This window comes from Poecilia formosa, unplaced genomic scaffold (assembly GCF_000485575.1).
Source record: "Poecilia formosa unplaced genomic scaffold, Poecilia_formosa-5.1.2 Scaffold295, whole genome shotgun sequence".
Taxonomy (NCBI): Eukaryota; Metazoa; Chordata; class Actinopteri; order Cyprinodontiformes; family Poeciliidae; genus Poecilia; species Poecilia formosa.
In genome coordinates, this window is record NW_006800234.1 from 135,295 (window position 1) to 163,255 (window position 27,961).

Sequence of the window (27,961 nt, forward strand, 5' to 3'; positions counted from 1 at the left end):
GCTGTAACTGCAGTCAAAGGCGGCTCTGTCAAGTAGTGAATCAGAGGGTAGAATAAAAGTGCACAACACACATAAGTCAGATTCACTGTTTGAATCACTTTTTCTTGACCAGTTAACAGATAATCACCCACATATTCATCACACTTTTTCTTTGCTGACTCCCAACCAGCTAACAGTTCAGTATGATTACCTCGTTCACCTCAGCAATCCACATCTTAAACGCTTTACAGCAAACCCATTACAGGTGTCATTAGCTGGCCTCCTTATCCAGGCTTCTTTTGTTGATTGTGAACAACAGGCACATGGGTTAAAACTACAGAAACCGATCTGGATCAATGGACCAGAAAGAAGGCAGCGGTGCTTGTTTATCCAGGCGACGGGGGATGGAGAGTCAGGAAGCAGAGGTGACACAAACAAACAAAGCCTCGTGGAGGAATGGAGAGACTCAGAACCAGCAGGGTGAAGCTACTGTGTGGAGGCGAACCTGGGAACGACTGGAGCTTATCAGCTGAGACTGTTCGATCCACGTTTACCCAAGACAAGACGAGACAGAGCTCAAACTTTAGGGGCTATTCTTATTTAACTCATTTCTTCTTGGCATTTCAATGGAAAACAATCATTGAGAGCATGCACTCATGAAGTCAACAAATATTTTAATATTAAACATGTTTAAAAAGCTATTAAATACATGAGCTATTTTTATGTCTCATTTGTAATTATTCATAATCTTTCTGTTGGGCTACGACAATAAAATCGCACTACAATTTCAATTTGTGGCTTAAAGTGTAAAGCTGTTCATCCATCCATCCATCCATCCATTTTCTTTACACCCTTGCCCCTCAGTGGGGTCGGGAGGGTTGCTGGTGTCTATCTCCAGCTAACGTTCCGGGCGAGAGGCGGGGTGCACCCTGGACAGTTTGCCAGTCTGTCGCAGGTAAAGAAGTTCACAGGGGTGTAAATACTTTTGCAAGGCCCTGCAAATATCACAGATATTTTGTGCTTTTAATCTGGCAGATTGATGACAATAAGTGAGCAGACTTTCCTGAAACTGATAGTGTAAATGGACTTTAATATCACAAAATGAGTCAAAAGTGACGCCTCTCACACTTTAACCCGTCCTGAATGCAACCATTTCATCCCATCCCTAATACAGCAGATTTTTTTAAGCTATCGTTGTAGTTCAAGTGGTTCTTATTTTGTAGTACATAAAACACAGCCGATGTGGAAACCTTCCTCGTTTGTGTTCATGATTTAATCCAATCAAATCCAATAATTTGTTCTTCATTTTTAAGTATGAATGTTACACTAAAACATGCCAACAGGTCATAGTAAAAATGTAAATATAATAAACTGTAGCATGTTTATCCATTTGAATTTACAATATACGTTTGAGCACATGGATAATTGTGCTTCATCCAGGATTTAGAAGATTTCATATTGAAGAGATTGTTTAGAGATCTGTGCAAATTGAATCCAACAGGATTCACCTTGAAGTGAAATGTTGAATGGAAGGTGGGAGTTTCTGCTATGTACACTTGCATATTGACCTCTCTTTATTCAGCCCGCTGGCTGAGGTTATCAGCCCCCAGCGGCTCCTTGGAGGAATTCCTCTGAAACCACTCGCGTTGAACCGGCGGTGCAGGAGGTTCAGGAGCCAGCAAGTTATCCCAGTGAAATGTATATTGGTTGCACATGTACTCTGATATCTAGTATAAAGACTCATACATGTTTATCAGGCAAACATCTGTTCTTCATAGAGGTGAACAAAAAAAAAAAAACCTTGGTGTTTAATGAAAAATGACTACAGAGAAAAAAGGTTACTCGTCGTTTCCTTTATTCAACCCACAAACCGTGTGAAAATTGTTTTTTGACAAAAAAAAAAAAGTTTCACATTCTTTATGTAACACTTGAGGTGGACAGCATTCGTAGTATCTGAAGGCAGTATCTGAAGACAGCTGGCAGGATTATGGAAACAAACCGAGCGAAAAGCGCTTCTGGAATGAATGTATATTCAGAGGATTAGCTCTGGATTTCCTTCAAGTGCTCAGGTTACCCATCGATGAGGCTTTGCTGTTGTTAGGTACTTTTCAGTGGTGATTTTTAACTCGCAAGCTACTACAGGAAGGCACGCTTTCACGTTAAAGAAAAAAAAAAAAAAGGAAAACTGGTCTGAGCTTTGAAGCAAACAGAAAACAGCTTTGTTCTGCACAAAAGAACCAAATGAGAGTGAAAATGATGGATGTTGAAACAACATGATGATGAAGACAGACTGAAATCAGCGGGTGCTTCTGGTCAACTCTTTGTCCCAACGTAGTCATCGCCCAGCTCTGCCTAGATGTCCATTTCAAACTGTGCGTCTTCACCTACAAAACACAGAACAACAAATGTTTGTGTGAAAAATACACACAAATCCCCATAGCAATATTCACACCCAAATAAAAATGATTTAAAAATAAAGAGCTGATGTTTGATTAGTTTCGTGCATTTTCAGTCACTCCACAGCATTTGAACCATGCGAGCCCAGGACTTCCCACTTCTTGATTCTGTCAGTCTTTAGTGGATTTACTGGTATGTTTTTGGTCAATAATGTGATGCAGAGTCCAGTTCCGTTTAAGATTTTACCTCACATTTTCTACAAGCCTCAACTGTTACATGGCAAAATTCATGGAAAAAGATGATACTTCTACATCTATGCTTTCCTAGAATATTGTACTGGATTGCTTAAAATATATTTAATCAGGAGCAAGACATGAAACAATGTTTCATTTAAAAGAAACTGTTGTCTTGTCTACAGGCTATGTACTCAAACACTAAGACCAGTCCCTGGCTAGGCTTTTAAAAGACAAAATTCAGGAATAATACATAGAAACATATTTAAAAGTAACCAAAAAAACAATACTTTTAGAAAATATAATGCATAAAAAGTGCTGAGGAGTGGAGGTTTCAGTATTCACATATGTGCCTCTCTTTAAGCCATTCTTTCACATAAGATGTAAAAGTTCAAACGCTTTGGTTGGTTGAATCAAAATCTGAGTGGTTTTTATTTTATTTTTTATGTCTTTCAGCATTTTTAAAACTGATATTAAATATTTGTATCTGGATGTTTTTTTTAGGGTGGCCTAATTTGTTCACAGAACTGTAAACACTTTAGTAAGACAAAAGGACAAATTAGCAATAAAAGACATAAAATGGCATTACCATCAGCATAAAAAGCAGCAAATGCTATTGCCTCAAATGAAAGAATAATCTCCCAATAGATACAATATTCTTAACCTATAGAGAGCTTACTGGTTTTAAACTTTCTGAGAACCAGTTTTTTGCATTTCCACCATATGCCCTGGTTCTGCAACCAATAAGCCAGCCCTGAGTGGTGGCCCGGGCTACTGGTATTTATCATTTTCCAAAAATAATGGAATCTCTTGAATTTGTCCAAACTGCTAACCATATGTCAAACTAACATATAACTGCATGATAGTGTGACAAAGTTGGAAAAAACCTGGCAAAGAGAACAATAGCAAACACCAGTGATGAAGCTGCAAAAACAGAACAGCAACCATGACCTCAATGCATCTCATCTAAACTGTAGAATCCAGAGACATTTTAGTCATCATGTAATGTTTGTCTGAGCTGTGAACATACCAGCATTGCTCGTTTCAGGAGCAGGAATGGAGTTGTTGTTCTCGATTTCCCCGTTGAGAGTCTTGTCCTTGGGCCCTTTGGATGGCGGACTGGTGACCCCTGGAATGGGGGGCAAACCTCGAGGAGGGGTCCTGGCCAGCGGAGAGCTGCGGCACTCCAGCAGGAACTTTCGGTCATAGATGATTCTGGTTCCTGTCCAAATGAAAAGGACAAGCATCACAAAAACATTAACGCAAGAGAAAAAACAGACACCCTGTATGCATCAGCTAATTAACTCTGTGGTCCATGATTTGAAAAGAACGAAACAGCCAATTAAAGATCAAACCTCAGCTGCCAATATAATAGTTATTCAGAATAAGTCAAACAGACCAAAGGATATGTCTGAGACATTTTTCTTTCTTGATTAACAGTGTCTCCTAAAGCAAAGATATGTTGAAAATTTGTCCATCCATTGGGGATTTGTTATCTTTATACAAGTAGCAAGTGAACTAGCGCGTAAATTATATTAAAAACAACAACTTTAGATTAAACAGTCATCGTTCAACACAAATTCCAGACAAATTTGTAATTTTTCAGTAGTGTTTTTAAGCCAAATGTACGGTCAAATACAAATTTTGACTGTATGTACATAGTGTACACTGTACTCACTAAAAATTAGGAACGACAGTTGATTTAACAGAAGTGAAAGGGCATAAAACTGCTGAGAAACAGTGAAACACCCACACACACAAACCTAATGACTGACTCTTAATGAGTCACAGCCACCAGGATGTCAAAAAGACATTCATTTTGTAAAATGAAGAAGAAATCAGAGTAAAAAAAAAGAATATCCTTTAAAGTTAGACTGTCTTGGATGTTATGTTACATACTATATGAGTAAACACATGAAATATTCTCAGTTTATGTGGCATACTTGTATACTTAGCTAAAAGTGTTGTAACATGTGAAGTCAGTTTTTATAAACTTGAAGAGAAAATGTTTAATTTCTCTAGGATTAACTAATCTGGATTATACTAAATTAAGGTTATACTTATAAGCTTTTAATCAGTCCCCAAACTCCCCACTTCAAAAACTTGGAACTACTATCTAAAGCTGAATTTGGACCTCTGTTAAAAAAAAGTACTGTACTGCAGCAGGTTGAATGAAAACCTCAGAGACCACAGCGCCCTCTACAGATCACCTGTAAGGCGCGCACACACACACACACACACACACACACACACACACACACACACACACACACACGCACACACACACTGCATATCTATGGTGACAGAAGCTGCAGGGATCTGGCCATGTGACTCACAGAGCAGAGGTTAAATCCTTAAAAAAAAACTGCAGCTATTGATCAAGATCGTAGATAAAATGAAAAACTAAACTTTCAACACATCCAACTTAAAGGAAAAGCTGTCTGAAGCATATCACCCCCCACTGAAAGGACAACAACAATAAAGTGCTTCAGAAAGACTTTCTTCTTTGCGTTAGCAGCTAGCTGCAGCAGAGCCACCAGCTGACTGTAGCAGTCCTCGAGGAGTTAGCATGAACACAACGCAACCAAGCTGCTCTTTAAAGGTGATGCTTTGTGGCTGCACGCACAGGAACGAACCCTTAGTCGTATTTATATGCATAAATATTATGTGTGCAGGCAGTAAGGTCCGTACCTCCAGGAGTGGTGCTAAACAGGGTTCCTCCTGGGGTGGTGGAGTAGTCGTGGGGCATGTGATCCGCGTTGTTGATGATCACCCTCCTGGTCGACGGGATGGCCTTGGCAGTTGTCTTCTGGCAGTCGGTGGACATTTTCGTTCAACTGTAATGAACTTAAACTAGCTAACTAAATGACATGAACCAGCGAAGAAGTCTGGAACAAAAGCCAGGGAGAGTGGCAGAAGCTGATATGGCTCAACAGAATGGCTCCTTTCTGCTAAATAAAAATAAATATCTACTTTTCATTAGTGCAAATCAAGAACACCGTCTCACATACATTGAAAGTGTCGAGGATCTTTGTTACAAGGCCCTCAGCACACTTTGCTTCCACATGCACACAAAACAACACTCAGACAGACAGCCAGACAGGCTGCAGGGGGAAGTACTGCTAAGAAAAACAAGCAGATTTGACCCACTGCGCCCTCTACTGGCAGATTGTGCAGGTATAATCGCTGCAGAGAGTTGCATTCTGTCGACAAAGTCCGTTCAAACACACACACGCAAACACCGTATTTTTTGTGGGATTCTGTGAAAACGTGTAATTAAAACTGCTGATAAATTGTTTGGGTTCGGCTTGAAATTAGTTTTTTTTTTTTTTTATGGAACTCAAAATACAAAATAATGAACATAGAAAATGGGATATTTAAAAATTAAAATAAGTTTTAGCTTAAAATTAGATTTCACCAGTTAAGTTATAGCATTAAAATCTCAAAATGTTTTGCAATCGTATGCTAAGAAATATTGATCCTAAAATACTAATCCTTTGGTGTTCTGTTGACACAACTGTGGATGTTTCTCTACTTGCAAATAATATATTTTATTAGAGAGCCAATCAAACATGTAAAAAAAAAAATCTCTGAAAATTACAAACTAAATGTAGGTATTTTTCATTTCTAATATATGAAGCAGGAAATACAAAAAAGAGCATCCTTTGAAAGGTCCTGCATGACATAATGTTATTTTAACAACAGTACGTGCAAAGTATTAAACTTTTAAACTGAAAGACTCTGTGAAATGTGCAGGAGTTATGTTATTAGTAAAATATGAACATGCACATTATGTGGCTAAAAGTAATTAAAAACAAATAACACTCATTGGTATATTTTTCCAAAATTATACTTTAAATTTTGATAAAAACCTTCTAAATTTCAAAATGCACAGTAATTATTTCTTCAGCACATCCTACTTTAGTGTACATCAGGTTTTTTAACCACTTATTAACCATCCTGGCTCTTGAATCCAAATATGCTGTACAACAACGAAAATGATTAAGAACAAGGGACAATAGGGCAAAATTTCATTTCTGTCTATTTGCCTTTCACTCTGAGAGCTTACATCAAGACTCACCATCCACAATAATCTTCAAAGATACTTGAATGAAATGAGTATTTAATTTCCCTTTTGGATAGTTAAAATATTTTTTAATTTGTATTTCATACCTATTTCAGTGATTGATAGGGAAGCCAGTCATTTTGCAATCAGAAAGCTGTGTATTCAGTTCCCACTCCATCCCCTCTCACATCAACACGCTCCTGGACAAGACACTTAATCTCAAGTTATACTTACTGATCCGTGTGTTGGTGTGATCATGGCTGTTAGCTGTGGATTAGCACCTGTCACAAAAGTATACACACTATACGCAAACACATTTCATTTCTTTATTAATTTTGTAAATGTTGAGCTGGTGTACAGAGTAAATTGTCAATAGATGCCCTCAGACTTTGATTAGATTAAAAGGTTTTCACATGTATATTTTAAATCCATGTTTGACTCTCCATGACAATAATAATAATAAAAAACAAACAAACAAACAAAAAAAACAAACAAACAAAAAAAAAAAACAAGTTAAAACACCCATAATATCCCCATTTATCCCCAGGTTGCAGGCAATACCCAGAACTCAACAGTCTCTTGGTAGCTACAGCTGTATGATGCTAAAAGTACATCCATAACATAATAGAAATCCCAGTTGACAAGTAAGGGTGCATAGCATTCTAAGTAAATATATATATTTATATGTTTCATATATATATATAGCCTTTTTATGTTAAAAACATTTTGTGCATGTGCGCAGTTGCATTCCTTAGTATCGAGTAATATGCTATTGCGTTAATAATGTCTTCAATCCATTCTAAAGGAATATACATGTGTTCTCTAGTTTTTGCAGGAGTTAATATTTTTGCATGAACTTGGTGCATGGCATCGTTTTTGGCAGTCCCTCAGTGCAGGGCTTTCCAGTTTTTCACCTCGCTGTTGTAAGCACAGTGCCTCCTGCTGGCATCTGCTCGGACACCTTTCTGACCACATTCAGTCCGTCACCATGTGGAAGCCTCAGATTTGGCTCAGTCTCATATTTGGTAAGAGGGCAACAAATAAAAAAAAAAAAAAAAACAAACAAAGCAATAGAGGGAGGGCTGTGTTGAGGAAAAATGCTTGTCATCTCGAAGCCACTAAATTCCTCAAGAAATTCCATCTTTTATGAGATTGCTCCCCCTTAGTGTGTTTTCCCCAATAATCAGATCCCTGTAACACTAACCCTGACATCAGCAGAGGAGTCATAAAATCAGTCAGTTTGTAAAAACAACCCAAACATGTAGGAAGGATGAAATATCCCTTTAGAAAACATGAAATAAATAGTCTTAAAAAGTTCAAAAATCGACTTTAAGCCTCCATATATAGTAAAATAAATCCTGAAAAAAAACTGGTGTGAACTTATGAATTTGTTATATTTGCTCAAAGCCACATATATTATTTTGCTATTTTTGTTTTCTCTGTTTAGAAGGTGAGAGGTTTTACACTGCAGCACAATAGAAAGTCAGAGGTGTCACATTCAATACATGAATAATTTGTTAAATATTTATATATGTGACCATTTTTAAAAAAATATGTTTTTAAAAACTCAATTCATTAAAATAAATTTAAATATTTGCTAATTTTATGAGACACTAGATTGCATAATAATCCAAATTGAATAATAATAATAATAATAATAATAATAATAATAATAATAATAATAATATTTCATCATTCTTATTTCATTGCAACATAAGTTGCTACAATCTACTTGAGGTTCTATAGTTGCAATGTCAATAATTTACATCGAAATATCACAATAAATAAAAGCTACTTCACTCTTGAAAGGAAAAAAAAAACGCATAATAAATTAAAATTTTGATTTATGATTTTAATATTTAGTTAATTATGTATAAAACGTGTGATGTTGCTATGATATTTAGCTTATTTATTGTATTTTTGGTAATGTTTTTTTTTTAAATGGTCACATATAAATTTCAACAAAAAAAAGTACTTTATGTATTGTGGCACATCAACCTTTGAGACCAGAAAAAATAATAAAAAGATATTAGCAAGTCACCAGAAAAATAAAACAAAATAAAAAAATATCTGAAAGAATAATCATTTGACATTTCCAAAAAGAAACATAATGGGAAAATATTCTTACATATATAATATCAAGTCATCTATATATACTCAAATTTAGCTCTTTTCAGGATTTATTTCATTGATATATTAATCAAAGCATTTTAAATACGCTGCAGTGTAACCAAAAAACAGGTGTTATGTTGTATGGTGCAAATCGTATGCTGTGACAGACCGGGAACTACTTTTAGTTCAATAAATTTTCAGTAGATAATCTTACTTTCATAGGTACTAAATAAGATAATAAAATATAAATATCCTCTAACAAAGAGATAATTGCAAATACTAGTCAAGGCTTTCCTGTTTAAAAACCGTCCATGTATGTTTGTGATGAAGTGAGGAGGAAGTCAAACGTACGATGAGCAGATACTGAGTTTTAAACATCAGAGTGAACACCCTAATATCTACTGAAATACAGAGCCAACACATAACAGGACTCACAGTAATACCACCACTTTTACATTCATCGCTTCTGGCTGTGGAGCCTACTAAACATTTACAGATGGATGCTTATTGCGACATTTCTGTGGTTTTTTGTCTGATAGAGTTCAGTGGTGAACGTGACATCGGAATTAAACGCATGTCTAAATAGTTTGCATCATGTGAGATGGCACACACATATTGAGGTAAATCAACCTTTTAAAACTGATCAGATAGTTTATGTATAAAGTCTCTGACTATTTGCAGTATCACACCCTAACTATAACTTGTCCCTTTATCTGGGACAGAAGAGGTACCCAGAAACACATGCAAACTTATAAGGTGCATATGAAAGTCTTTAAGGTTTTAAAAACTGCTTGAACACACCTACATTCTCAAATAAACAACAAAATCAAACTTTGGGCACTTTGCAGATGAGATTCACGCAGTGACGGTTTTTGACATGGCTCACCACCCAGGGCGTCATGAGCATGCCCAGTCATTGAGGAGTGCGTTACAGTGTAAAACTATAACAAAATAAACATCTATGCAATGTAGTATGGTAAAGAAGCTGAACTTGATATGAGTTGTAGACTGCTAGAGGTATTTCACTCTTTTATTTTTTAGCAGTTTGGACGACATTTTCTCTGTTTATTCAAAATCTGAAAAAGGAAACTGAGACCGATGAACCTTAACTGGATTATCCTGCTCTGAGCAGGTAGGTGCCACTTCTTTAAAGTTAAAACACAGTTTGAGATTCACGAAACTTTCAATCTTTATGTGCAACAATAAAAAGTTAAATTTATAATACTTCATTCTTTTAGAATCAGTATCTTCACAGATTGACACAAACTAGAAACTATACAGATGGATTAAGCATGAGTTGTTCTACAGTGATTTGTGCATATTTCCATCTGTTTTGTGCCATTTGTGCAAAAACCGCCACTGGATTTATGATATGAAGTCATACCAACATAAACAATGTTTTCGTGAATCCTAAATTACTGACATCATTTCTGAAAAAAGAGAAGACTCTAAAGCTGTGATAAGGTTTAGGAAGACCGTGACCTTTGATCCTTAAATTTCCCTTCTTTTCTCACACTCTCACACATAAATATATATATATATATATTTTTTTTTGTTAGCAGTTATTGCTCCTTTTGAATATTACATAAATAAACGTCTAAGAAAGTGAATTATTACAACATAAGATGAATTGAAAGGAGACGAGATTGGAGACGAGGGGGAGCCAGGCTCACAGTTACGGGTCAGTACTACAGTTTCTCATCACAGTGATCGGCGACTGACTGCCTTTGCTATGCTCCAAGTAGCCATCCAAAGGACAAACATCAGAGCTCAACACGACCTCGACCCGTGACGCGATGCTCCCCTGCCTGCCCAGTCAGATCAGTGCTACATTACCAGTGTTTCAGCTACCTCATCAAGTGACAGGTGATCAGTATGTCCACCGTGTGTGTGTGTGTGTGTGCGTGTGTGTGTGGTGGGGTCAAATGCTGCAGGATTTACTGGACAGCTGCGAGCGGAAGGTGGGATCCTGTCCTCCGTCGGGGAAGGAGGACAGGACTGCTACATGTGCTCTGATAGGGTGACCGCAGAGGTGAGATATATTATTACAAAACAGTGTGGACGAAACCAAAGCAAACGAAGAGAGAGAGATGGAAGAAAAGTTTAGTCTCCTCATAATCTTTCATCTAAACTGTTTCCTTCTACACAAAGTGAAGGTATTAAAACTCCCTCCTACAGATGGAAAAAGAGCCGCAGTGCAGCAACTGCAGTCTAAATGATGGCAGCAAGTGACAGGTGCAGAAAAATGAGCATAAACTGAGTTAAAACAGGCAGAGCGACATAACGTTTGCATGTTCTTGTACCCACAAAGACCTCAGGATATATAGACTAATATTATATAGGTTCTGACAGAACAGATCTAACAAGGAAACCAGGGAGGAATCTCTTATGTACATGAAAGCAGCATCAGTGGCATCGCATAGAGATCTTAGAGAACATAAACAACACACGTAACACACTGTCACGTAGAGCTTTTGAGTGCATACAATATTATGTACAACACTGATATTCTTGGGTGGTTAGAGGAGCTTTACTGGGCTCGGAGCACTGAGAGGGGATTAAAACGGATCTGTGTGTTGAGGAAGAGAGGAATTTGAGTTTGTAGTCTCTTTTTTTTTCTCCGACTGATAAACAGTTAATTTCCAGGTTAATTTAGAAATCAGACCAGTGATTGAATGAACATTGCATGCCTGTCCCATCCCGCCCCCCTTACAAGCCCCTGTGTTTCCCTCTGTATTTGTAGTTAAAGACAGGCCATGCGGCAGCAATCACTCATGCTGATACAGATAACAGGAAGCACATGTCGGTTGCGTTTCTTTCTCTTTTTTTTTTTGCCTGTGTTTGGTTTTGTTTTATATGAAATCATGCTTCTAGCCTAGTAGGATTTGTTTTTTTTTTTATAACCAGAGTTTCTTAAAAATAAAAAGGTAATTAAAAACTACAAGTTAGATCTTTATCCTTTTCTTCTGAAACGTGCTGAAAGTCGGCAACGCCGCTGTCGTTGTGTTGGAGGGGGGGATTTCATTTTCATTTGTCGGCCTGTCCCTGTGTGGTCTTCTGCCTGACAGCTGCTGCTGGTCATGTGTCCATGTACGATTGTTTCGGTGAAGGGGTTGAATCTTGTGGAGAACTCTGTGGATAGAGGGAAAATCACTGATGCTGCATTAAGCTACAGTACATGTGTTTTAATAGAGTACAGGTGCATCTCAGTCAAGTAGAATGTAAATCTATCTCAATAATACTTTAATTCATAAACTTGTGTAACATTTATTAAACAGAAGGCTTCATTTAAATTGTATGGCTCTGTTAATGTTGGTGACTGTTGCTCAGACTTAATGGTAACTCAAAAATGAGTTTTATTAGAATTTCACATAGGGTCAGTAATTTTGTTTATATAGTAAAATATTATTATTATTTAACATAATATGGCAACACACAATCATGGGGAAGACGGCTGACGTAACATTTGTCCATTAGACAGCCAGTGACACCCGCCGGTCAGCACAAAAGGACATTGGTAAAGAAGATGGCTGTTCAGGGAGTGGTATATTTATGCGTGGAAAGTTGAGTGGAAGGACAGTGTTGGACAAGCAATGAGGGATACCCACAGCTTCGAGAGTCAACCGAGAAGAGGAGCTCTTGCACTCTTTGTGTTAAGACACTCCTGAACCAAAAAAAAAAAAAAACAAAAAAAACACTTTTTGGGCGAAAGAGTAAAGAAGGGAAAGATGTTGCTCAATGTTGAGGGGCAGCGAGCTCAATTTGTGTCGGTGGCAGTTAGCAGTAGCTCTTCTGGTGTCAGCTGCCACAGCTGCTGGAAGCTTCCACTGACGCCACTAAGAGGCCAATGAGCAGCCAGAGCTGCTGCTGCTGTTTTGGGGAATGCCGATGCTGTTTTCCGGTTATTTTGCTTGTTAGTAAATAATTATTTTTCAAATGGTGATATCATCGGTTGTTAAACTGTGTAAAACTTGTCATATTTTGACTGCAGTTACTTGATGGAAAGTGGCATTTCCATTAAGTTTTATATGTGCTGTGGCGGCTGCCACGAGGATGCTACGGCTGCCATGGCTTCGGTGGCAAATACCAAAGAATAAGTGGCAGCTGTACATGTGTAATGTATTGTTATTTTGTTCTTTGTTTGTATTTATTTGTTTTAAACTTGCTCATATTCTTATTCAATTCATATTAAATAATTAATCTGCCACTGCTGCCACCAAAACCATGGTAGATGCCTCAGAGTCAGCGGTAGCTGCCCCTCTTTTTGGTGGCAAAGGTACCAACTGTAGGTTCAGTAGGTTTACGTATATTTCATGGAAAAAAAAAAACAACAAACAAAAAAACAAAACAAACGTATGTGTCTATTTGTGTAACAACTGTATGCACTGTTCTCATTTCATACTGAATTAGTGAACTAAATAAACTTCCTTATGACACTCTAATTAATTGAGGTGCACCTGCACAAAAGAGACTGCATGCAAAAAGAAAAATTTCAAAGCAAACATGACAATTCTGTGCAAGAGATTGAAAAGTGCCACACACCATGAGTTTGGTAAAATGCTCACAATTTCCCTCATGTACAAACCACAGTCTTTATCTTAATCCCAACACACCCCTCATTACTGCTGCTGTGGCATTTCACCAAAACTGGTTGGCAAAAGCAGGTTAACATGCAAGAGTGAGGCACTTGAAACATCAGTAGTCTCAGGAATGTCATGGCCTTTATTTTAGAAAGGGCAAGTCACCATCACACACACACGCATACACACACACACGCAGCAGACCCACCGCCTAGTGGCTCAAATTCTCCAGACAACTGCCTTGGCAGCTTTGTCCTTGAGAGCCTCCACTTTATAAGATCTGTCTTGGTTTTGCTGACAGCACACTGTGTCAGACTTTATCAGACTTGTCACAATGTGCACTGAGAAAAACCACTGACCTAGTACAACTTTAAAGATCTCTCTGCATCGAAACTTTGGAATTATATTAGTGTTCTAGTGCAAAATGAAACTTGAACAGACAATGTTCAAGAAATCGTCATGTCAATAAGAAAATCTTCAAAGTAAACATAGTATCTTCTTGTCCTTAGGATTTTTTATTCACAAATATAACTCCATGCTATGATGTGAGAATGAAAAAGCACAGAAGCGGTCAAGGTTTTCAGTAGTTGGTTAGCAATCTAAAAAAAATAAAACTACTTGATTATAATGTTATGTTTTTGACTAAAGCTAATGAAATTGCATAAAAATAAATTAATAACAATAACGACATTGAGGTTCATCGAGTGCTTTTACAACACTTATAAGGATGAGAAGACATTTTTTGACATGGGGTTGTGTGGTGTTGCATCAGTGGTCAGTATCTTCCCCACTGTAAACATCACTCTATTCACTTAAGAGAAGAATAGTTTTTCACTTTAGAATCAAGCTAACAGTCAGTCACAGTAGTGCAAAGAAGAAAGCACACAACCTAATCTTATCTTGCGCCATGTGTCCCAAGATAAGCATGTCTCCTCTTTAGCAAAGCACAGCGTTCTGTCTCAGCTACGCATGCCAAATTTTGGTGCTTAGGCACAGAGGTTGTGACAAAGAACAACTCCTCATCCTTTCTTCTCTCCAACATTATTGGTGAATTGTTGCCGGGACTTTGCTTTGGCAGACAAGCTCCATGCTACAGACACTGCCTAACCTGGTGTGCTAAACACTTAGTACACTTCCATCCTGCTTTAAGGCCACCTCTAAAACCACATGGAGGAGGTGTACTTGAATGAATGATGCAACCCTGGGCAATTGGCCAAATGGCCCACATCCAAAAGCACCACCGATATTTACAGTAAATATCAATTTGATTCATGGTCTGTTAACATTATTAGCAATTAGCAGGGAGAGGTAACTAAAGATTAAAAATAAACAAAATACTGCTTAATTCAACTGCTACAAGATATTTCTTGACATGGGTTTGTCGAACTGGGTTAATTCAAATAGTTTCTGGGTACACTTGGTGCCTCAGATCCACTAAGACCTTGGCTGCTGACCAGAAATGGATCATCATCAGCTTCCACCGGTGATCAGTTTTTACTGAGCAGCTGTCAAAACCGCTCAGTCAAGCAGCACTGTATTTGTGATGTTAATACAGTGCAATGACATCACAAAATGTAGCCAAGGGCCATAATGGAGGACAAACAGTGAATGTAACATACGCTGTAGTGTTGATTCACATAAAACCTCCTGCATTATTTTATGACAACCAGTTCGTCTTTGTCTTGATAATTCCTGTTTAATCATCCCAAACAGTGATCAGGATTTTAAAAAATCTATTTTCCCAAACTAAAGTAAATCAGAATGCTACTGCAGGTAAGATGGAGGTAAGATACTGACTACTGATTACTTCACAGAACCCTTCTACACTATGTTGAGAGGAAGAGAGAGAAAAATTTCCACATTGTTTTAGCTACAGTGTCTATTTGCTGATCATTTTTTTCACATTGCTGTGCCGGTATAATGTTACATATCATTAGTATTTATTCAAAGGTAAATTTAGATGCATTTAATCCAGAGAGACCAGATTAAATGTTTTCTAACCACAGGTCAGACGAGGCACTGTAGGTCAGTCCCATACCTGCTGGGACGCAGCAGCCTGTCTGCCTCACTGCTTAACTCTCCGCAGACTGGCACATTTCACTATCTGAGCACCTTTCTTCACATCCACAGAATCGGTCTACGTTGTGGGGAGAGGGAGTTTACATCGAATGAAGTCCCGGGGTTGAGGACAGATGGTGGAGACAGAAGGGGAAAGGAAGAGGCTTAGAGAATATTAGTAAAGGAGGATAAAATAAAAGAAGAAAACAATGAGTTGGAAACATATCAGGACAGAAAGAAAATTGTTCAGACAAAAAAAAAAGAAGACAGGCAGCAGGGGACACATCATGAAATGTGACAGAAATATGCAGCTGATAGGAAAGGAAAGAACAGGTTAAAAAAGTAAACAATTCATAGACAGTCAAGCAAGGATGAAAACCAGGAAAGTTTAAAAATGGATAAAACACTGGGAATGTGATACAGAGTAAATGGGAAGTATTTGAACAGACTGTTAAAGGCCCAAATAAGCATTCATCCATCTGAACAGAAACTAGCATTCACACTCTATGAACTTTTTATGGTTTTCTCTAGTTTCAACCACAAACTTTAACATATGTTATTGGATTTTTATTTAATACACCCATATAAAGTAGAGTTTAATTGTGAGGAAATAAAATAAAATATTTTCAGTTTTCTTTTGCTAATAAAAATCTGAATAATGTTGGATGCATTTTTACTCAACCTTTCTATATTGGTGCATTTAAAGCTGCAGGTATTTTGGTGTATGTTTCTGCCATAGTAGCATGTCTGGAGAGGGAAAATGTCTCCCATTGTTCTGGTTATAAGAATATTTCATTGGATGAAGGCCTTCAGTGGACATGACTGTTTGACACTTGGCCCAGTTTTTTTCCCTATTTTTAGCTGCAGACTTTGACTGCACCAATATGCTTCGATGCTTCATTCTTTCATCAGATTTTCCTCCAGTATTTCCCCAAAGTTTGACTTATCCAGCTTCATTTCAATTGGTTATCCGTTTGGTGTGACTGGTTTTTTGTGGCCCGAAGCGATTTGACTTCTATCTGACCAGAACACCTTTTTCACGTTTGTTGTTTCCTCTAGAAAGCTTATGGTAAAATCAAACTCAGAGCACATGACTTTCTTTCAAAGCAGCTTCCTTCTTGCTTTAATACCAGATTTGTGGAGTGTGTGGCTAATATTTGACTTGTTGACACATTCTCCCACTTCAGCTTTAAGCTCCTTTAAGTTACCATGAATATCTCCACTGCTTATGTGGTCAATAATCAATCCTTATTTGGGTTTCAATTTAAGGTGGCCAGACATGACCTGGCAGGTTTGAAGTTGCACCTCTTGGTAGTTTCATTGATTGAAGCCTAAACAGATCCTATCCACAACTTTCTTATTGACATAGTTTTCTATGTTCCTTGGTCTTCATGAGGATGTTTGCTCATACTTGTGTTCTCTAACAATCTTATGAAGCATATCATAAAGCAGAAGTATTAAGATTACCATTTTCCGCACTATAAGGCACACCTAAAAACCTTCAATTTCCTCAAAAGCCGACAGTGCGCCTTATAATCCGGTGCGCCTTATATATGGTCCAATATTGAGCCACAACAGATCTAGCAACTATGGTCAGCAGCCGCCGACTTCATTTTCGCCCGTAGAAGAAGCGCGCAGTGCATGCTGGGATAGTTGTCAGAACGCTGGTTTGTTAATAAAGTTTGACTGACCCTACCGACCGTCTATAATCAGGTCATCTGCAGGTCACTTAGCACCACGTTCTATAAGAACATGCTTTGCGCGAACAGAGAAGGGTGGCGTGGCCGAACTGGGTCCGGCCACGCCCCGACCCAGTCGCGGAAGGCTCTCCTCGCCAACCGGAGTCGGACTGTTTTGTTGACATTCTTTATGTCAACAAAGTGGCTTTAGACATTCATCCGGGTGCTTCGACTACGGTTACCAAGGGACCAACCCTATACATTTAAAACCGGGCGGGGGGGCAGAGACTGCGGCGGCAGCATGTCGGTTGGTCACAGAAAGCGTGTCGGTTTCAGAAGGCAGTTGGGCACAATCTCTCAACACTAACACCGTGAGTGAAACAATGACTGGGGCAGCCTACTATATAAAGTACTCGGGGACCAACGCTTTATTATTACACATCCATATTTGTAGAGTACAAAACAAATCGTGTCCTGTATAGGTTCAGTACAGGATGGTTCTGTATTTTAAGGGACTGGTGGCAACCCTAACAGTAGCGTCTATTCGCCTAATATGTGAAAAAAGTTTTAAAATAGGCCATTCATTAAAGGTGCGCCTTATAGTGCGGACAATACAGTACTAAGATTAAATCACACACAGATGAACTCTATCTACTACTTAAGAGTCTTCTGAAATAAATTGGTTGCACTGAATTTTACTCTGGAATATCAAAGTGGCTTGATTAAAGATGCCACATTTTTCTGATTTGTATTGGTCTGTCTACAGTTCCAATAAAATAACCAACGTTTGTGATTGCAAAGTGGAAAATCTTGAGAAGGTTCAAGGGGCATGAACACTTTTGCAAATAGACCTAGAGTAAGAACTCTGTACCACATGCCATGTTAAACCCATTCGATGACTAAAGGAAATGAGAATCAGAGGTAGCTCGAGGGATCAGGACACAGTCGTAGTTGAAGGACTGAGCTTTAATAAAAGCAGGAAAACAGATGAATCACTCATTTTGAGAAGAAAGAAAAATTATAGCTATAACAACTGCAGGAGGTAATTTCATTCATTGTAGTGCTGAAAACAATCAAAGTGTAGGAATGGCTTAATGATGACAAAAATTAATAAAATCTGAATGAACTGATGGATTTTTTTGCATCCTAGCCAAAGCAAACAGAAAATGAGAGATTGTTTTTTTTTTTTCCACAGATGTAATATAAAAGAACATGAAAAAAAACATTTGGATGGAAATAAATGTAACAGAAAGTCAGTGTAAAGCATTTACCCAAACACACGTCAGATTTTGATTTAGATCTGACACACTGAAACTGGTTAGTCGGTTTACAGACAAACTAGAACCACATTCAGGTTTGCTGCTTCCATCTCTCTATGTTGAGGCTGTTGCACTGCTTTACACTAGCTAATCCTCATATGGTGTCCAGCTGTGCTATCGGACGCAATTTAATTTAGCAAAACTCAGGTCTAACAATTCCTCTTACTAGTTGAAATGTGAGGAGAGCCATACAGCTGTCTGCAGATCAGAAGCCCACCTTGCTGCCGTCGCGGCCTAGGATGGCGTAGCTCAGGTACTGCTCAGCATCGCCCTCCAGTTCGTTGGCATCCAGCAGGGAGCCCTCCACTTCCAGAACCCCTTCTTCTCCCAAACCTTTCCCTCTGCGCACAACTTTCCGTACAATCTATTCCACATTTTAGATGTTGGAGGTCGGGGGGAGGGCGAGTCAGACGAGGGCGAGTGGATGATAAAGTAACAGAAAGAGAAGAAGAAATGTTGATGGAGAAAAAAAAACTGTACTTAAAAAAACATCCAACATGAAATGAATGAAGAACTTTGATACATCTGACAATTGTTTGAATAATCAATATGGGGGGGGAGGGATGCTGAATGAATATTCAAGCGAGAAAGAACAGAATCCTGATTTCACTGTGCCTATAAGGCATGTTGAAAGTGCTGACCTTCTTGGTGACGATGTTTCCATGTTCATCTGTGAACTGCTCCTCACTTATTTGCCCACCAGCAAGGTCTTCAACTTCATCGCCCTGTTGACAACAAGATGCTCATGTTCAAGCTTTCTAATTTAAAAACTAAAAACTATACATTCTTCCTAAAATGCAGGCATGATCTACCTGTTATTCCTTGAACATTTTGCCTGCACAATCTAAGAGAGGTAAAACTATTTAGCTGTTCATAGTAGCTCTGGGTTGCTTTTCACCAGGAGTCATATATTTGCCCAATCAGTCAGTTTGCTTAAGCTCAATCTCATACTGAGTTAATCAAAGCTATTCATTTCCCTTGAGCTCTTTCAGAGTACAACTCACTTTCACTTTTTTTTTACTGTGATTTTATGTGAGACCCAACACAGAGTGGTAGATAGCTTTGAAGAGGAACAAAAATAATTTTGTTTTCTCTTTGCCAAGTAACTCAAAATCAATCAGACTGGATACAGAACAACCATAAACACACATTTTCTTGTTGTTCCTTCCTTAGGGGTCTCATCTTGATTAAGGAAGAATCTGCAGCCTAGTCTTTTGCAGCTTTTACATATTTCACAATATTACCTTGTATTTATTGCTATCCATCTCCTCTGTTCCTGCTGAAGAAAACCCTCTAATGTTGTTAGCACTATAGTTCACAGTAGAGATTATGTCTTCATTGTAATGTGCAGCATTAATTTCACCACATATTAAGCCATAACCTTTTAATTATTCCAACATATTAGCTGTGTTCCCTCCTGTCTCAGCTTCAAGTCTGCTATCAAAGGCTGAAAATGTAATTTGTTGCTTTTTTCCGCTCAGTTCTCAGGTTAAGTGGGTTGTAAGAGATTTGCAATGAATAACGTTCTGATTTGAGTTATTTTTCAGAGTCCTATAAACTTGATTGCAGCTACCAGTGCAGTGTATAATTACCTCTCCACCAAGTGGAAACACAGACAATCAGATAGCCAACAACTTGTTGAGAAGATAGAGATGTTGATTTCAGGATCTACTAATTTTACATTGCGTGCTTAAAATCACAACGCATGGGGGTTATTAAAATCCTCTTCCAGAATTAGATAGGTTTTGTACAGTTTGCATACACTGCTAGACATTAATTCAGAAATTCTTGGACACAATCACAGTGAAGTTAATAAAAACTGAACTTGCATGGACATTGATCTAATCACCATGTTTCCATAGTTAGGAAGATGTTTTTAATGAGAAGATGTAAAGAGGAAAGAAGATGATGCAAGACCAAGATATGTTTAAGGAACTAAGGCTCAGAGTTGTTAAACTGAGTTTTGTCTATTTTTATGACAGCAGAGGAAAATGCTCTAGAAGTACTTCTGCTTTACAGTCACAGCATAGACTTGTTAGTGTGTTAGATATTATTACTGTATCATTATTTCTCAGCAAGCATTTATTGTGCTTGTTCCAAATAATTGCAGTGACACGTAAAGAATCATGAACATGTGAGTAAGAGCCTTTTTTGCTGTAAATCACATTAACACACTGTGTCTTTTTCTGACTATATCCAGATGCCTTATTGCCAATATTAAACCAGGAAAACACCTTCGACTTTTTTAGCCAGTGTGTCCTTTGTAGCTACATTTAGACGCCAATAAATGGTTCTAGACCGCATTTATATTCTGCTTATATGGAAAGCATAGATGTTTTCTCTGTCTTTTTGATGGGGGATGGGGTATATGAACATCACTGCATCTTTTAAGCAATATTACAACCTGGTATTTCCTAACAAACCTATGAAACAATATGTCGCAAAAAGTTTCTGTTCAACTTCCTTTCTGTGCCTCACGTTTGTACCTTGAGGATGACTCTGCGGCGGACCACCCTTGTGGTCACGTTCTCCTCCTCGTCAGCGACCCCTTCGACCTCACCCAGCTCATGGTCCAGCTGAGCGTGTATGTAACTGAGCACAGAGCGCACAGAGCCACTGGCAATGTGGAGGACGTTCTGGCAGCTGATCACCAAGAAAGCCAGCAGCACAAAGCTGAAGAGGAGCTCGGTCACCAGGGCCCACATCCCCCCAGTTAAACACCCAGTACACCGACACGGTCTGCGCAAAGGCGGCTTTAGGCAGGCAGCCTTCAGCTACTCCGTTTTCCCAAACTGTCCTCTCCGCTGTGAGAGAGAGCAGCAGCTGCAGTTCTTTTCCTTCTTGTTTCGGTGAAACTGGTGTCTCAGATCATTTTTGTCCTCCAGCAGCTGGGGCAGTGGGCCCTCCTGACCACGTCTCTTCCTTACCAGAACCCAGTCAAGGATCCAACCAAGAGCAGCTATGAGAAGCTTCTATTAACGCCTCTCTGACTTTCAGCCCATGTGATCTGTGGGCTTTAAATACCTCCTCTTGCTCCTGTGTAGCTCCATGTGTTGTGGTAATACACCAGCTTTAACGTCAGTTATTTTCCCTTCCTTTCTTTATGATTTTAACACCCAATCAGGCAAAAACAACTAAGTTACTGAAACAGTAATACAGGTACCAAATGAACCCAAATAGCTTCTTTAATGGTGTTCACTTAAACATGAGGTTAACCCCAGAAACATAGTAAATCCACTTTGATATTTGTAGTCAAGCAATATCATAGTTAAGATTTGCCTTTTCTGTCTGTCCTGTGTACAGCGTTAAGAGGTGGGAGCGACTTGGGGAGGGTCTCATGTAACATGAACGGGAGTCAAAGAATGCTTTCTATATTTGGCCTTTCATACTGTTAGTGGCCATCTTGGGCTCTCTATGTGAGTTTGTGGAAGTGACTTTTGTGATCAGTGTCTGTATGGTTAATTATTATTTTTTTTATACCTAAACAATAAACATAAAAGTACTTGGGTTTGATTAATATTTGCATTGCCAGAGAAAGAAATTCAGATGAGGGAGTCAGATCATGACCAATCCCTGGAGTGAATATGATGAAGATATTCAAAACGTAAAAATCAATAATTTCTAAATTTTTCTCCCTGTAGGAAATAACGTTGAGTAGCAACCGTTACACTGCATTGATCATAACTATAATTTGGATCTTCCAAAACCAATTTGTGGAATCTCATCATGCCTGCTGGGAGGTCATTTACTTGGTCATTGGCTGTGCAGTCATTTGGTAATGTACTAAAACGTTTCACTTTTATAATTCCCGCTGACTTTGAAGAATTATGACTGAACTTCCAAGAAATTGAAAGATCAACACACTCACCTGACCTTTCAGGCGCACGTCGTCCCAGGCTCTCAGTTCTGGTACCCTGTGTGGGAATCCCAGACCCTTCTCAAAAGGCTGGGTACCTCTGAAGTGGCCCCGTAAAATCTCAGAGTGCCCCATGTCCCTCACGGGTTGAAGCAAGGCCTCCTGGGACATTAGGGATGGGTCTACATCCACAGCATTACGTACAGATGAAATCATAGTCTCCATGGCCTGCCTGGGCTTAGACTGGGTGCCCACCCAAGCCTGTGTTGGGTCAGTGACGGGCATCCACCCTGAACCGGTCTGTTCCTGCAGGTAAGAAAGGAAAGAGCCTCCTCCACTTCCGTTTCCACCATTAGCTGACCTGAAAGTAGGAGATAAGTGAGGACACTTAATGTCACAATAAGTTACAGTCCCTTTGCAGTCAACCACGTCTGAAAGGTTTGGCACTAGCATGCGATAGAAACATCCAGGATTCAGATTTTTTACTTTTTTATGAGCATTTTACTCAAATCTGGATGCATACTGAGGCTTTACCAACCTGTCTCCATTCCGATCTGCAACACAGCTGAGACCAGGTGACTCACTCAACCGAGCGTACACTCTTTGTTGTCCTGAAACAAGAGAATGTCCTTCTTCTGAGCCAGTTCCACCTAGTCGTCGTCCTCCTCCTTCAGCTCCATCACCACCCGTCGTACTCGTGACGGCTGATAACTCTGAGCTTGCCTCTGACCCCTGACCGTTGTTTAGCCCGTTGAGATTGATCCCTGCTATGGTCCCCCCAATGGAGGCTGGTGTGGTTGTGCTGAGAGAATCCACTCCCATCTCGGAGTCATCTTCTGGCAGCTCAATAGAACCACTCAGCACCACACCCCCTGCGCTGGCTGCACTGGCCTGGCTGGCCGGTCGGCCCAGACTTCCGTACGGCAGCCCCAGTAGACCTTCTGAGTCATCCGCATTGCTGCACTCCAGCGAGGAGTCCTCCACAGCTACCAAGGAGGGGCTGTTGCCAGAGGGCCAAACCTGAACATCGGACATCTCCATTAGGGTGTCTTCTTCTGTGGTGGCAATTGGTGCACAGTCCAGGCTGGACACTTCCTGCCAGTAAGGCTCAGCACCCAACGGAGAGGGCAGGCTGTACTGCATTGAGGCCGGCGAATGGAGCTCCTCCTGCGCAAGCCCATAACCTGGAGCGAGACAGAGAGAGGCACGCTGACACCCGGCCCCCCCGCCTCGCTCTCTACCTCACCCCCACAGCACTGGGACCCTGGGAGGAGGTAAGTGCCCCATGCCCAGGAGCTGGGCATCTAGGGGAGGAGAAGAGGAGGCTGAAGGGACAAATGGGAGAGGAGTGGGAAAGAAAAGAGGGGGTAGGGCCAAGACAACAGGAGCTGGAACAAAGGTGCAATTAGCTAAGAGAGCAAGGGCAGCTTTTAGAAGAAAGTTTGTCAAGCTCAATCAGCCAATGTTGACGATGCGAGCAGTGGCAGTGACAGCAGCAGACACAGCCAGTCGGACCAACTGACTGAGACCAAGGTTCGACCCCAGCCGTGGCTGGTGCTGCTCTGCTGGCTGCCACCTGCAGGGGGACGAGACGGATTACCGATCCCTGTCCAGCAGGGACACAAACTCCCATTCTGAAACACACATATCCGCCCACTCAGTGATACATGCATTCAAATTCTCTCAGGAACAGGCAAGTTGTTTTTTGTAGTCAGGCTGGAAAACATGCAATCAGCAGGCAATCCCATTTTCTCATCAGACTTAACTTTACACACACATGTCCACTAGGGATGGATGGCTGTCAGTTTTCACAGCTATTACAACATTATTACCACTCAAGAAATTCAAAAATAGAAATCATTTATCACGTTTTGAAACGAACCCAGGGACATATGACTGCTTAACAAACACAACAACAAAGCAAGCAGGAAGATTTGTCAGCCTCTGAGGAATCGTCTGAAATGGGGTTAGACTTTGAATTTTATTGAAGTACTAGGACTTCCTTTGTTAAGGTGGTCTCTTTTTGTGCTAAACATGCTGAAAGGAAGTAAAAGTCCACCAAAAACTTGTCTACCAAATGTACTGATGATTTGTGATGTCAGCTATTTGGCTGTTTGCCTAAGGTAACTGTATGACTCACAACTTTTGATTTATCAGTTGAGTAAAGAGCTACATGAATGTTTTTCAATGAGCCGGCATTGCACTTAATCATCTGTAGCTCAAAATCCCAAACTGCTCAAATCATGGTTAAAATGATTCTGCACCACACATTCTGCAAACCATAACTTAAGATTCATAAAACCCTTCAGAAAAACCATGGTTTTTCTGAAGGGTTTTATGGATGTTTCACAAAGTGAAACATTTCACAAAGTGCACGACTTTGTGAAATGCATTCAGAAAATTTGAACAATTATTTTCATTTGAAGAACCTACACCAGTGGTGTCTGACCCTCAAAGATGTGCCACCAATTAGCCTGAATGCTAAGTAAGTTAACTTGATTGTTAATAGAGTTTTTAAAAATTATTAGCTATGAGCAGGTTGGGAAGCCAGTTCACGTTAAAGCAGTTAAATACTGTCATACAGTCTTGCTTTACCTCTTTCTGCCATAATGTATCATAACACTGTGAAAATAATATCTTTACTCAAAGTTATCACACCATTAAAATCTCAAACCAACACATTCCCAACATCATCACACAGTATTTTCTCTCTGATATAGGTGTTCATGTCCATGCATTCAAAATGCCGCTACGCTAGTATTGACGTAAAAACACCAAACAGTCAGATTTGCAAAAGTCACATGGTTGCTGCCTAAAGCAATAGTTTAGATGGATTTTCCAAAATCAGTCAATAAAACATGTCAATGTGATGTGGACTCAGGTCACTCCTACATAGTGTGTTTGAATTATCTTAATATGTTTTGTCCAATAAAGCTTGACATTGTAGTGACTAATTTGCAGTAAAGATTTTTTTTTTTTTTTTTACACATAAAATACAAATAGCAGCCCACGGAAGAGCAAATGACTCTTCCTTGGAAATTAGTTGAAGATTAATGTAATATTTTTGATGAAGTATTAGTGATATAGTTGTAAATTGCATGATTTATTGCTGAAGATTAAACTAAGCATAGAGGGAACCAAGTGAGGTGGTGCAGGCTGTACTGTAAGTACAGAAAAAGTAAGACTGTATCTGTATGAAGCACAGTGAAGGACTCGCTCTACAGAGCACAGGGTGTAACGTGAGTCATAGTCCGCTGCAGACTACTGCTGAGGCTGCACAAGATATCTGAGACACCAAGAGGCAAAAAGACCCCTTGTCCTACTTTCTCTTTTACCCTCCCAGCTGCAGTCCAATTAAGTGTCACAGACAGTGTAATAAAACACTTTTTTTTTGCTTTTGAAACATCTGATTATAAGCTATCTGAGGATCTTCACCTCAGATTAATACAAATGCAATTTTGATTTAAATGATTGGGTACATGGATCGCTCCTGTTTCTAGCAGAGCTATAAATAAAGACTGGGACATTTCCATTATATTGGTAGATGTTTTGTAGCTAAATGTGAAATATCTGCACCTTCATCATAAAGCTCCTGCAGAGCTTAACACAGTGACCTTCTGTCTTTTATTAAGTTTGGAAATGATCACCTTCCTTTACAGGCCGGGCATAAACAGCGAGATTTTCCCAAACATAATGTTTTGACTCCTGTGAATTCTCTCACACCCCAGTCGAAGGAGCAAATTTAAACTTCAGAAAAACATAAAACAAAGCTGAGATTCTCCAGTGGTCAAGTATATGTATGGGTTTAATTTTCTATATTCAGAAGGACTGGGCATCATTATTTAAAGAACGGATTGCCATACACTTGCATGCATACAGCCAAGCTGGAGAGAACAGGGAAGCCAGGAATACAATCCGCAGAGAAAGACTTGATTGTACGCCAAGGACAAGATTACACTTCTAGATCTTCAGCTAATGGCGGTCAGCTGCTCTTTTCATGTTCTTTAATTGTCTATAAAATCATTAAATCTATCTAAAAAGATGATTTAGAATGAATGAATAAAGATTTATTTAAAAATGGTGTTTACAATATCCAATTTTAAATTTAGCTGGAATCTACTGATCACAGGCAGCTTTTTGAAATCATGATCATGCCTGATCATGATTTCAATAATTAAAACTGGCTGCATTTTGATGCTAAGATAAATATGTCCAATGTGAAACTAAGAGTCCGGGAGGATAAAAATAAAATTGAAAAACAAATGTGTATACATATGTAAGCATATGCTTATATTGTGCTTTCTGCCATAATCGTTACAAGTAATTAAAAACAGCTTTTATGAATTTAGGAAAATAACACATTTTGAAATTTGTACTACCACTAACTTCATGTTCTCTCTGTTCTTCCGTGTACAGTGACCAGTGCTTGTGTTTAGAGTGTTTTTCCTAAACAAAATAGATCATTGAAGGATCTATTACTGCCATTACCTTTGTGTACTTCCTTTTATTATGTCCCATAGAAAGTACTCTTGACTCACTGCATTCACTACCAAGTAAATTACTCTAATGTTATCAACTGGATTTCATTGATTAGATAACTTTTTAACCGAAAACACTGAATTAATTTGACTGTTTATTATTATAATTTGACGGAGTGGGTCTGTATGTAGCTGACGTGAACCTAACTCGGCTTGTACTGTAAAGAATTATTATGAGATGAATCATGTCAGAAGTGCATTAACTTCTTTGTAATGAGCATTAACAGAATTTGTTGTCATCATTTTGTGCTTTAGACATAAACAGGATCGACTGCATGTAAATGAATGAACCCTAGTGCGTGGGCTCCATAAAGAAGCTGTTTTACATAATGTTAGAACATTTTAAGGATTCCTCCCTTTTTTTGTGTCAGTAGATGAGACATTTGGGAACTAGATTAACATGATTTACAACTTCTGACACAAATACTTGGAGCAAACTTGTCTTGAAGATAAAATATCAGCTTTGTATTCGAAAGCTGTTTATAGCGTTAGTTTGGAAAGCATAAAAAGTTTCTTTATGTCAGCATCTGACACCAGATGTGTTCTGATTTTAGCTCTACCAAACCTTTGCTTGTCACTAAAGTAGATACTAAAGACTTTTTTGGGGGGACATACAAAAATTAGTAAACAGGGAGGCATTGTCTGAGCTCCTGACTGAAACATAAAAGTAAAATATCAGAAGTGAAAGTTATAAAAAAAAAAAAAACAACATGTAAAGAAAAGTGACTCTTTTTGCCTGGTCACACATGGGCACACATGTACAAACAGCAGTAGTTTCTAAATTAAAGCACATAAAAACACTCACGCAGATACACCCGCACAGACTGATTTGATAGCTCACATTTAACAAAATACACACAGAGAAAGGAGGACTAACTGACAAATAGCATCAAAGAGATGAAAACAATTTACATTAAACTCAATGCACACAAAGCAATAATAACACTCATACAAGAACAAAGCAGACACAAGTCAAAGTTGACAAAAAAGGACTGCCCCCTCACCCCCCCACTTAAGACTGATTATTGAGGAGGAACAAGACAGGCTGCAGAGTCATTCTCAGTAAAAATAGCATGCCATGCAAAGAAACGTCTTTTGGTCGAGCTGCTTCAATGCTGTGATCTCAGACAAGTTAGTGGTAGTG

The 27,961-nt window shown here is 39.0% G+C and overlaps 2 protein-coding genes and 1 long non-coding RNA gene across 14 annotated transcripts in view; 1 reads left to right on the forward strand and 2 right to left on the reverse strand.

Moving 5' to 3' along the window:
- Nucleotides 1-1,817: 1,817 nt before the first annotated feature.
- Nucleotides 1,818-5,744, reverse strand: eif4ebp1 (eukaryotic translation initiation factor 4E binding protein 1). The gene is made up of 3 exons (XM_007572094.2): nucleotides 5,301-5,744; nucleotides 3,640-3,831; nucleotides 1,818-2,363 (listed from the first exon to the last, which is right to left on the reverse strand). The coding sequence occupies exons 1-3, from the start codon at nucleotides 5,434-5,436 to the stop codon at nucleotides 2,332-2,334; spliced, it is 360 nt and encodes a 119-aa protein (XP_007572156.1). The 5' UTR covers nucleotides 5,437-5,744; the 3' UTR covers nucleotides 1,818-2,331.
- Nucleotides 5,150-27,949, forward strand: LOC107838676 (uncharacterized). Its single transcript, XR_001664760.1, has 3 exons — nucleotides 5,150-5,161; nucleotides 14,670-14,675; nucleotides 25,706-27,949. It is a non-coding gene; the product is annotated as an uncharacterized LOC107838676 (long non-coding RNA).
- ank1a (ankyrin 1, erythrocytic a) overlaps nucleotides 6,988-27,961 on the reverse strand; it is a 118,758-nt gene continuing 97,784 nt past the window's right edge. For 6 of the 12 annotated variants that reach the window (XM_016681798.1, XM_016681793.1, XM_016681791.1 and 3 more), the window contains 6 exons: nucleotides 22,818-23,463; nucleotides 22,292-22,640; nucleotides 19,065-19,148; nucleotides 18,641-18,787; nucleotides 15,406-15,504; nucleotides 6,988-11,919 (listed from right to left, as the gene is read on the reverse strand). In XM_016681798.1, coding sequence (XP_016537284.1) covers nucleotides 15,433-15,504; nucleotides 18,641-18,787; nucleotides 19,065-19,148; nucleotides 22,292-22,640; nucleotides 22,818-23,463 — 1,298 coding nt within the window. In that variant the 3' untranslated portion in view covers nucleotides 6,988-11,919; nucleotides 15,406-15,432. The other 6 variants (XM_016681796.1, XM_016681795.1, XM_016681792.1 and 3 more) reach the window with 5 other exon arrangements.